The sequence below is a fragment of the Dryas octopetala genome, chromosome 8 (genome assembly GCF_963921425.1).
Source record: "Dryas octopetala chromosome 8, drDryOcto1.1, whole genome shotgun sequence".
In the NCBI taxonomy this organism is placed as follows: domain Eukaryota; kingdom Viridiplantae; phylum Streptophyta; class Magnoliopsida; order Rosales; family Rosaceae; genus Dryas; species Dryas octopetala.
Window position 1 is genome coordinate 19,256,692 of NC_141373.1, and position 12,239 is coordinate 19,268,930.

A 12,239-nucleotide genomic window follows, 5' to 3' on the forward strand; every position below is an offset into this window, starting at 1 on the left:
GCAGATTTGTAATACAATTAAAATAAATTATAAAAGAAAATATTAAAATCAGAAAAGGAGTGCAAGTGGAGAAAAGTGGAGTGCAGAAATCGCCTCCCTATAATATATCTATAATATAGATAAAAAAAAAAAATGAACATAGTACGTAAGCCTCCATTTTGGGTAAAACAAAAGAAGAGAAATATCTAATAAAAATATAACAAATTCAACACAATACAAACATAGCACTAAGATATATAAATATCAATACCAATACCTTTGACTCAGGTATATAAAACAAAAGAAGAAAAATAAGAAGATAATATCGCTTAGGTCAAGAAAAATGTATAATTACCAACCACTTTTTGAGATATGTATATATAATTATCAACCTCTTTTTGAGATATATATACCAATGGTTTCATCACCACTTGCTCAGGTAGAAAAATGTGGAAGAAAAACAAAAACCACAATCATAGAGTGCTTGGTGTTGAAAAAAAAAAAAAAGATAGAAGAAAAAGATGCATGGGTGGAAGAAAAAGAAGATCGAAGATTGATGATGAAGAAGGATAGAAGATGAATATAAATCAAATAAGAAGAAAAAGAAGCTAGATCGAACAAACCACAAACACAACAAAAGTAAAATAACACGTTACTTACCTGGAAGTAAGGATGAAAGGAAACTTGAAAAACATTACAAAAAAAGCCGCGCGTGTTGAACTTTTGAAATTGTTAACCTAAAGAACATGTGAGGATGAAATTAAGTTTAATGATACTTGAAAAACGTAAATGACGTTTTTTCTTAATCTTTGAATGTTGGTTGTAATACACTAATTTGGACAAAAAAATACCTATTTTGAAATTTGAAAAGAAAATTATAAAGGATATACTTCATTTTCAAAGTCAAACATAAATGGCAATTAATTACCAAAAAAATAAATGATAAAACCTTGAAATAAGATATTTATACACACTAATTTGAAAATTGCAAAAAACTTCATAAATTAATGGTGAATAATTACAAAATTTTTTCATGATAATACCTTGAAATAAGGCATTAATTGACAACATTAAAATTTACCTTTTTTCAACTCAAAAGAGTAAAAGAAGAAATCACAAAATAATTTTTTTGCAGAAAATAGATAATCCTACATGGCAAATTCAAAAATGAGTGTATATTTAATTTTCTCAAAAAATGGTGTAATATCAAATTGGGTATCTGGAAATTGATGTATTTCTAATTAGCTCAAAAATAAGTCATCAAGGCTGCTCTTGCGCGCTTTAGTAGTTTTCATCAGCATATCACTACTAAAAGAATGGCCCTTGACTTGTGATGTTTACCTACTCCTGCACAAGAGCTCCTTCACTTTTCATCAAAGGATACATTTTAACTAAATTGTTTCGACTATTGCTTAAAGTAGTAAATTGTATTCCATCTAATTTTGGCGCTTTAATTTTAGTTTGGGCGCACCACTTGCATCTAATAAGCCAATTGTCAATTAATTATTGTAAGACTTGGGAGAATGTAGGAAGATGGTCATAGAAATTGACCTTTTCATGTAAAGATTTCATTACATTGTTTATTACATTTAGAAGATGGACCTTCATGCTGCCATTTTATTAATTTGAACTGCATGTTAATTGCTTGTGATGAACTCTTGATGCTCCTCACGATCTTCAACGTAGTTTTCAATCCTAGCACCCTTCATGAGCCCTCCAAGAAGATATATCACCAGGATCGTAAAAGAACTTCACATTTACAATTCTCATCTGCTCATCCACCTGTTTATTTAATTTAGACCAAATAAAATATTGATTGTAACAGTTAATAATTAGCTTGTTTAAGCTACCCTGTGTTCCTCAAGTATGGGCAAGTTGCAGCTGCCTCTTCACTGGAACTGTCAAAGCTTGCACCCTTCAGGAGGCCTCCAAGAAGTTCACCACGGTCGAAAAAGAACTCAACTTTCACAATTTTTCCATGTTCATCCAACTGTAACAAAACCTCAGGGATCAGTTCCATGGCAAAGTAGCTAGCTTGAGGAAGAATAATATAAGATTACCTCAAATCTTGACATCCCAAAGAGTTCAACTATTTCTCCTGTAGGGGCATGACCTTTGAAAGGACCTTCCATGTAACCCCAGTGCCTGAACTTGTATGAAATGACTGGTGGACCAGAATGAACATGGAGGATCTCTAGAGCAAATCCGCGTGGGAACGCAGTTGTGAATGCCCGATGAGATGAATCCGCCGTTTCTTCTGCCGGGTTGTAGCAACGGAACTCATCTGGCAAAGAGGTTTGCAGCAAAGAGTTGTAGCCTCCCCCAAGCTTTCGCTTCTCTTCCAAAGTTATAGCTTTCCTTCCTGTAAGTTAATTATAAGAACAATTTACATCATGACCTACTTTGAATAGTGTAATGAATCTTAATTTCTTTTTGGCAATACAATATAACTACCATTTAGGCTGAAAGTGTAATTCTTAGGATCAATTGATTTATAGTCTTCATCTCTTGTCTTATGAAACATCTCCATTTCCCATGTCTTTACAAGGTTCTGCACTTTTTCTTCTAGTGATCCAGAAGGCCATATCTTCAATAAAAAAGAAAAAAAATTATATGTTCAAATGCAATATTGGACAAGATAAATATTACGATATGAGAGAGAGACAGAGAGATTGAGAGAGAGAGAGAGAGAGAGATCGAGAGAGACCTTGGTTCTGCCTTCTTCAAAGAGCTTGTCGACAACATCATAGTTGGGAGGGGCTCCAAATCTCCATTTGGTGTTCTTCTCTCCATCTCCATGCAAATAGTAACGATAATTATTGTCTTCCACAATTCCTAAAGAGGCCATCTTAGCTTCTTAGAACAAGAAATTTGAGCTTATTCTATGACCTGGGTGTTTTTATGTAAAGGAAAGCTCCTTATATAATACAGGCTATAAGACCCAGTGCCGGCCCTGAAGGGGGGGGCACCGAGTGCGACCGCGTAGGGCCCACTTTAAGGGGCTCATAAATTTATATATTATGTATATATTAATATATATATATATTAAAAAAAATAGTTGTTGGGTTTATTTATAATGTCTTCGCTGTAATTAGGCCATTCTACTTATTGTGTCAGATCTATAGTTATCTAATTTCTTTCTTTGGACTTAAGCCCCCCTTTGTACCAAAAAAAAAAAAAAAAACTAGGCCCTTCTAAAATATAAAGTTTGAGTTCTGCAACCTATTTTTCCTTGATTATTAGTTGAAAGCCACCTTTTTATTTCTTTTTATTTCCTTAATTTGTGTTTGGTCAACTTAATTGCTTCATTTTTTCTTTGGCTTCTCATGTGAATCACAAAAGAAGCAACCCAACATCCTAATCTGCATGGCAATGGGTCATTTTTGTCCTTGGGTTTACACCTCTTTTTTTTTTTTTTTTTTTTTTTTTTTATTTATCAAAAGTACATGTCTTCTTTCTGGAAAGTTGGATTCAAAGAGCATGTTTGCTTTGAATTGACAAAGACGGATCTTTATCTCAGAGGTCTCATTGAGGCAATAAGGTAATTAATATTTGAGTGTGTGTTTTTCCTTTTTAATTTTTCTCTTATATTCCTATAAATTATTTTTTTTTTTCAATTATTTCTTGACGTTCAACCAAAAATTTCCTAATTGATTACTTAATGTGATCAAAAATTTTCTAATTGATTTATTGTCAATTATGAATTGTTTTACAAAAGATTTTATTAGGAGCACAATTTAAATTTCGCTCCTCGGCCTTCCGACCAACACTCTTTAAGTCAACTTGGGCATCATACCACTGAATTATTCCTGTAAATATTATGGATACAAGATATTTAACCCACAATACTTTCACTCACAGCCAGTCAAACGTTTGAAACTACAAAAACTACGTACTAGGATAGTTGCATAAGAGGAATTCATTATAAAAAAGGGATTAATGCCATTTTGCTCCCCAGACTATGACACTTGTATCAGTTTGCTCCCCAGACTATTAATTTAGAAAAATAAGGACCTTGACTTTGTCAATTTAGCCAATTTAGGATATTCCGTCAATTTATCAAGCAAAATTTAGCAACAAATAAAAGAGGAAAAATTATGCATGAGAAAAAAATGATAAGATCTAATTGGAAGGGACCATTTTGCCCTCAAAGATTTGGATAAAAAATGTGTAAAGTGACAAAAAAACCTCAATTGGCAAAATTGAAAAAGTCAGAGTCCTTAATTTTCCAAATTAGAAGTCTGGGGAGCAAACTGATACAAGTGTTATAGTCGGGGGAGCAAAATGGCATTAATCCCTATATAATTTATATGTAAGTGTCATGTATGGCAGATCCATTTATATACAAGTATAGTTGCATAAGAGGAATTCATTATAAAAAATTGTAAGGTATATGTGCCATATATATTCGGCCGGCTCAGGTTGTATTTGGGTCATATATAATGGGCCTTATTTGGGTTGGATCCCACGTAAGGCCCAATATGACCTTATATCTATTATAAATAGGAACTTTGTCATAACTAGCTTATTTCTCCTGAGAGCTATCATGCTCAACCAATGTAAATTGTAACCACTTTCATTATTCATAATGAAGCACAAATAATTCAAAAAGATGCAGCCCGATCACATGTGAACCACTTTATGTATATCGTATATCTCTTCATGTGACTGTGTTGTTACACTTTATCTCTCATTGGTCCAATTTTTGACACCAACATAGAAATTAAGAGTTGTACGGCCAATTTCTAGTTTATTGACAACATAATGTTAATTGTAACTCGTAGAGAGCAGTTACCTTGGGAAATTTCTAGTTTGTATGCGTCAAAACAGCAGCTGGACAAAATGCTATTTGTTTGGGGTCAGGATTAGACCGAGGGAAAGCATAGTTTGATATTTTCGTTTTATCATACTGAATAATATTAGGAAATGTTCTTTTACCAAACAATATGACCAAAAAAATGGTAGCTGTGTCATATTAATAATCAGAAATTTAACCCACTAATTAAGTTGATTTTTGTTAAGTGTGTAACCTAGATTTATAGTATGACATGCAACATTAGTGTTTTAAGAGAATATCATACTCGGAACGAATATATAAAACTTAAGTTCAATTTGTTGGGTTATTGCAATTTGTCTCACTATAGAATTCTTAAAGAAAAAATACCGACTATTTGACAAATGCCTACCACAAAAACATTCATGGCTAGATTTTTTTATTTTTTTATTTGAAGAGAGAGATTCGAATCATGACATGTAAGGAACTTTACAAGAAGTAAACAGCCAAAACTAGAGCCGGCCACTTATTCCATCTTTATACATACAAACATACAAGATGGATTTTTTTCTCCTTTTTTATTTCTTTTCATTCATGAATCTTGACTCCCGCACTCAAGCGGCATATGATGGATTGGGTAAAATTAAAGGTTCCTAGATTTTTCAAATTTTCACGTTTGACCAAATAACACTTTTAATTTTTGAAGAGTAAGCACATAATCGCCATATCATTATTTCTATTAAATTGATAAAGCTAGAGATTATAGTTTAAGTGAAACTTAGGAGGGTGTACTCAATCAAGACTTTTAAAGACTTTTGTTAAATTAAAAAGTCAGGAGGTACTCAATCAAGACTTTTATATACTTTTAAAAAGTCTATGAAAGTCAGGGAGTACTCAATCAAGACTTTTTAAAAGTCTATGAAAGTCATACGGTACTCAAAATGTCAATGACTTTCACATATTTCTCAAATCTATAGACTTTGAAAGACTTTTGGCATTAAAGTATATATACCAAATCTTTTTATTTCTCTTCCATTCCCCCCCAAGACTTTGAAAGACTTTTGAGAAAAGGCTTCCCCTTTTCTCTCTTCGCCTCCTCCAGCATTGTTTGCGCGTGTGTATGTCAATTCCAACATTGATACACCTATTCCTTATATTATTTTATCACTATGCCATTACATATAAATAGACCTGTCATATACGGTTCTAATTCCAGACTACAATGCTCCAGAAGTTAGTTTTCTGGGTTTACAACATGTCAATTATAATATATTGTTCCACCCTTTTATTCTTTGTATGTTTACGTTGAGAGATTCAAGGATGACTTGAGTTAGATTTATCTGTTAGATACAATAATAAATAGATTAGTTCAACATTATTTAAATTTTTGACTTATATGTTAAGTAGTAATACAACATTATTTCTTTCAAATTTTAAAACTTATATGCATTTCTCATTATGTATTATTTTATTTTTTAATTTAATTGTCTTCACACTTGGAAGCTCGTTTTCGTCAACGTTACCTGGATTTAACATTATCCGTGTAACATTGAATAGTAAGTTTCGACAAATATTGAAGACCAGTTTTAGATCATTCAATATATTAGTAGGTTTCTTAACAATCTTGATTTCTTAGAGGTTATTCTTTCATCAGCTTGTCATTTTTTTTTTTTGATTTTACTGCTTTTTCATTGCCTTTCTGTTTGATTTCATTGCGTTTTGATTGCCCTTTGTGATATACGGATGCTGTTATCTCACAATATTTCACAATGATATTTGTATCAAGAAGTCATTGAAAGTCTATCAATGTCTATGAAAGTTTTTTAATAAAACTTCATGAAAGTCTATAAAAGTCTATAAAACTCTTTGAAAGTCTATCATAATTCTGAAAGTCTATGAAAGTCTGTCACTTAAAAAAAGTCTTTAAAAATCTGGATTGAGTACACCCTCCTTAATGAAATTTTGGGGTATAATTGTGTATTTTCAAACTATAGAGATGAAATTGAAAATTTCAGCAAACTACATAAATTAAAAAGTATTATTTGTACCAATAATATACATTAAGCTAACACTTCTATATTTAAAGTACATGTCAGAGTCCTTACTGGCATGCATGTGATTATGTACGCTAGAAATAATGAACTTATATATGCTTATTTTTTTTCTTTCTTTCTTTTGCCAATCATGAGATTATATATGTACGTGTAGTTGTATGCAATACAACTATACACTAATTTAAAGCGAAAAGCAGAATATAAAAGGAGGCAGTTTATATGAATTTAATATTGTTAGATGTTATTGACTTAAAGCACCATCCCTAGTATTATATAATTTGGGATTAATGCCATTTTGCTTCCCAGATTATGACACTTGTATCAGTTTGCTCCCCAGACTATTAATTTAGAAAAATAAGGACCTTGACTTTGTCAATTTAGCCAATTTAGGATATTCCGTCAATTTATCAAGCAAAATTTAGCAACAAATAAAAGAGGAAAAATTATGCATGAGAAAAAAATGATAAGATCTAATTGGAAGGGACCATTTTGCCCTCAAAGATTTGGATAAAAAATGTGTAAAGTGACAAAAAAACCTCAATTGGCAAAATTGAAAAAGTCAGAGTCCTTAATTTTCCAAATTAGAAGTCTGGGGAGCAAACTGATACAAGTGTTATAGTCGGGGGAGCAAAATGGCATTAATCCCTATATAATTTATATGTAAGTGTCATGTATGGCAGATCCATTTAATTTGGATATGATTTCTGACCAATTCCCTGGAGAGCCCAATCTCTGGTAGTAGTTGATTTGCACATATGATTCTTTATTTTAAGGATTAGTTAGGATTAGTTAGGAGATTGTCCTCCACGGATTGAGAAGTTTCAGCAAGTGCAGACACAAGGTAGAGAAACCAAAATGAATTTGTCATCCATGCGGTCCGTAATGGTAGCAGTTGTTAATATTATAGTAATTAATATTTATATATCAATATATATATATATGACTAATTAATTCTATATGACTAATCAAAAAGTATATATCAGACTTATCAGTAAATAAATAAGATGAAAGATTCTGGCCTGTGAATTCAAGAGAGGCACGGCAGTCACTGTCCTAAAGCCGTAGAGGCCTTCCTACGTGCAGGTTATGACGGTCACCTACAACTCCAAGATACAACCCAATGAACTCACAGATGTCTGATCTGCTATGTATGTCAAACGGCAGACCGATTGTCAAGTCAATATCGATTGCCCAAAAATAGAGTATGAAAGTTGAGAGTAGGATATGGAAGAGGATGATAGAGGATGATGAAAGTTAGAATAAAAGACAAGTGTAGAACGTTCTTTCTTCAGTCTGATGAGATTTCTATTAATAGAAATCTACATGCCTCTTTTAGAGAGTCATGACTGTTGTATTAGGCCCATAAGAAGTTACCCTAAGTGAAAAGTTGTAACTGTTCAACTAAACTGACAAAATATTTAAAATCAAATAAATTAGTTTTGAATCTTAAATATAAATAAATAATATTATATTATATTATACCAACAGCAGTCCCACATGATGATACTATATACTCGATCCACTGTAAAATTTCCATGGTCTTGTCTCCAAGAGTCATAGATAGAGATGCTTACGATTCAGGACAAATACGTACTACTTTATTTTTTCTTTGACCATCGATACTAACCAGGATCATAGTATTATAAAATCAATTTTTTCAAAGAAATAACACTGGAAATTTTGTGTGGCCGTGGGTAATAATTTATCTTCCCCTGTGTTAGGGGCATGCTTGTGTAACGGTACAGAGAGAAAGAGAGAAGAAGGAGAGGAGAGAAAGAAAGAGAGAGATAGAGAGAGGAAAATACCAGCTATGAAGACTTGATTATGATATCAAGAAAGATTAGAGTATTAAATTCAAAACCTTTTGAAAATGGGTGAAGATGCCCAAAATTTCATAAATTATTATATATGCAAGATTTTACTGAAAAATTATTCTGTGTAACCGATACACTGTCACGTGGTGTAACTAATCCAACATGTCATAATATGGGTGAATGTTATTAATACTATACACTCACACGTTGGATTGGTTACAGCACATGGTGGTGTATCGGAAACACCACGATACACCCAATAATTTTTCCATATTATTGTGGGATGGGTTGAGATCTGCTGTCCCCAAATTCCAGATCCCTTCTCTCAGAGTTTGACATATGTCCCTCCACTTAACAGCCTCTAACTCTGTTAATTTTTAGTTTACTTAAAAAAAAGATATTCTTTTTTTCATCAGCCCCTTCACTCACTCTAGCGCTTCCTCCGGCGGGGGATGGCCATGGGAACGATCCCATTCTCTTCCTCTCTCTTTCCTTATACCCACAACAAAACCCAGAACCTGAGTCAACGCCGACGGGACTTCGCCGGCGTCTTGTCGTTTCCGACAGAGTTGGGAGGCAGAACCGCCTGGGTCTCCTTCCCTTGTCTTGGCGAACAAGGTGGTGTGATTAGATTGCCAGCTGACCATTGGAGTGAGAAGATCGAAGCCACAAAGCCTCACGAGAGAGGGTGATCGGCGAGTTGTAGAGAGAAGGGAGAGATAGTCGGGGGAGGAATAAAAAAATGAGGGAAAGAAAGGGCTCGACCAGAATCGCGAAGTTGCCGGAGAAGACGATCGGCTTGTTCTGAGTTCACTCGTAGGAACTTCTGGTTTTCTGGGCAAGAAGGAGATGCCGAGAGAGAGAGAAGAACTTTTTTTTTAAGTAAAATAAGAATTAACAGAGTTAGAGGCTGTTAATTTTTTTAAGGCCTTCCACAATGGGGATATCCAAATTTTGTTACCCAAAACCCATTTTGGGTCACAAATAGTGTTGTTACCCATTTCTCATAGTAATGGTGCTGTGACCCATTTTGGGTAACAGTATTTTATACATATTTAAAATATGGCTAATATTGATTAAGTAATGTTTAATTTATAATTTAAAACTGAAATAATTATAAAAATTATACCATTGGTCTTATTTTAATGAGATTTGTAAAATAAGGTCAATATTGAATATATTTAAAATAAGGAAACTTCATAAATTAGACAACATAAACCGTACAACATCGGAACTTCAACAACCATAAACAACAAGAACAACATGATAATTAAAAGAAAAAACAACAACAACAACTGTATTCAACATAACAGAAAATGAAGCGAAGTTCTTATTCGGAGTCCGATGACGAAGAATTGACACCCACGTAATTATACCAATATGAGATCTTCTGTTCGGTTTCACACTCATCACATGGTTGAACGGGAGGGTTTTTCCCGTAGGTGCATGGCACAGGTGGTTTGGGCTCTGACAAGTGGTTCAACCATTGGTGGCAAAGATTTGGGTGATTGGCCAAATTCTTGAGCTCCAATCTCATGCAAAATTCACACAAAGGGACCAAAATATCATCCGAACACTTGCAGAACCTCTAGTCTGGTTCTTTTGCACGCTCCATCATTAAACAATAATCGCACAATGGAGCAGCACAGTTAGGGAGGCACTTACACAAGCTTTGATCGCACTGTTGTTTGGAGCTCTCACCGACGCCTTGCTTAGAGCTCTCACCAACGCCTTGCTTAGAGCTCTCACCGACACCTTGCTTATAGGAGGAGGCCATTTCTAAACGATAGTTATGTGGATGTGTTGGCCTACTAGTTAAACCTTGGTATTTATAGGGGAAAAAAGCATGATAACTTGCCCATTGGATTCCCTGATGGATTCACAGATACTCGAATCTCACATGTGAAGCAACAGTATTGTGCATGGGATGGAGTGTTTGGAGTAAGTGTATGGTCTTGTCATTGGTTGAGTGAATTATTTTGCAAGCATGTGATGGTTGTGTCATGTCAAGTCAGCTAAGAGAAATCAATGTCTTTATTTCATTTCACAAACTGCAACCGACAAATACAAACACACTTAAACGGCAAACACAAAGACAGGAAACAAACTTCGAAGATAAACAACAAAGATTAACCTAACATACGAAGATAAACCTAACATACGATAATGAGAACAACATTGATGAATCATGATTCTGATCTCAATGTGTTACTGCAAGTGGTGGGTTCCCTTCTCGGATCCAAATATGCGTAATCAAATTGGATTTTAGGGATTAGTTGATATTTCGGGCCCTAAGCAAAGTTCGACGAGCATTCATCTTAGGTAATGATGATGGAGCAACACCGGTCGGACATGGTTCTACACCTTCATATTCTTGTTCTGCCCTTCTAGTGCTCACTTCTGGGTCTATTGGGTCATCCGTACAGTCATCCCCAGGGCGCTCATCCTCCACGATCATATTGTGTAATATTATGCATGCCTTCATGATATTCCCTAGGTCAATCGGACGCCAATAACGAGCAGGGCATTTTATTATCTGCCACCGGGCTTTTAGAATCCCAAATACCCTTTCCACATCCTTTCGGTATCCCTCTTTTCGAGCTGCAAACAACTTGTGGTGGGGAAGAATAGGACTGTGTAATGAAGTAATAAGAGTTGACCATTGAGGGTAGATCCCGTCAGCAAGATAGTATGAGAGTGTGTAATCTACCCCATTCACAGTGAATCTCACTCTGTGGTTCCGACCGGAAATCACCTCATCAAAGAGATGGGAACAGTCCAGCACAATGATGTCATTATTTGACCCAGGTATACCAAAATTTGCATGCCATATCCACGTGTCATACGATGCAACGACTTCAAGTATAATAGTATGGACATGATAATGCCCACGATAATGAGCTTGCTCGGCCATAGGGCAATTTTGCCATACCCAATGCATGCAATCCAAGCTACCAATCATACCTGGAAATCCTCTCCGACTCCCTTTCCGTAAAAGTTTTCTCATATCGGTAGCAGTAGGCCTCCGGAGATACTCGGCCCCGTAGATATCTGAGATGGCTCTTATGAATTTAGAAAATGATTGTCGTATATATGGTGGATTGGCTAACAGTCACCATCTCTGAGACCAAATCAAACGGCATGCCATATGCCATCACTCGTAGAGCCGCAGTAATCTTTTGATGAGGCGTACAACCCACTCTACCGAGAGCGTCAGGTCTTGCTTGAAAATATTCATCATGGCAGCAAACATCTTCGAGAATCCTATTGAATAGGGGTTGGTGCATGCGGTATTGCCTCCAAAACGTCACGGTGTCCTCGATTGGTGCTGGAATGAAGTAAGCCTCCATGAGACGTTCGTGCGCATCTTCCCTATTTCGCTGTGTGTAACGACGATGTGAAGACGTACCACCATGTCTTGGACATCCGGCGACGACATTATGACCCATGGACATGATCAATTGCCCCACCCTCTCTTTCTCATCCTCTTCCCTATCCCATGAACTATCAGAGTTCAAAGATGAGGAGGAGGATGAATGCACGTATAAATGATTCATCTGTGTGTTAATGGATAGAGATATTATCCTGAAAATAGAGTGAATGGAACTTGGTAAATAT

The 12,239-nt window shown here is 35.0% G+C and overlaps 2 protein-coding genes across 2 annotated transcripts; both read right to left on the minus strand.

Annotated features, from left to right (window-relative positions):
- Positions 1 to 1,503: 1,503 nt before the first annotated feature.
- Positions 1,504 to 2,858, minus strand: LOC147277815 (pathogen-related protein-like). The gene is made up of 4 exons (XM_086254400.1): positions 2,687 to 2,858; positions 2,434 to 2,566; positions 2,040 to 2,341; positions 1,504 to 1,969 (listed from the first exon to the last, which is right to left on the minus strand). Exons 1-4 carry the CDS (start codon positions 2,825 to 2,827, stop codon positions 1,826 to 1,828), a joined length of 720 nt encoding a protein of 239 aa, XP_086110526.1. The 5' UTR covers positions 2,828 to 2,858; the 3' UTR covers positions 1,504 to 1,825.
- Positions 2,859 to 10,893: 8,035 nt separating this feature from the next.
- On the minus strand, positions 10,894 to 11,535 carry LOC147277816 (uncharacterized). Its single transcript, XM_086255727.1, has one exon. The coding sequence runs from the start codon at positions 11,533 to 11,535 to the stop codon at positions 10,894 to 10,896; it is 642 nt and encodes a 213-aa protein (XP_086111853.1).
- Positions 11,536 to 12,239: the final 704 nt, after the last annotated feature.

Coding starts and splice junctions, on each gene's coding strand:
- LOC147277815 (XM_086254400.1), bottom strand. CDS start 2,827: ATGGCCTCTTTAGGAATTGTGGAAGACAATAATTATCGTTACTATTTG. Junction 2,567..2,686: donor TTGAAGAAGGCAGAACCAAG/GTCTCTCTCGAT, acceptor TTTTTATTGAAG/ATATGGCCTTCTGGATCACT. Junction 2,342..2,433: donor TTACACTTTCAGCCTAAATG/GTAGTTATATTG, acceptor ATTAACTTACAG/GAAGGAAAGCTATAACTTTG.
- LOC147277816 (XM_086255727.1), bottom strand. CDS start 11,535: ATGGCCGAGCAAGCTCATTATCGTGGGCATTATCATGTCCATACTATT.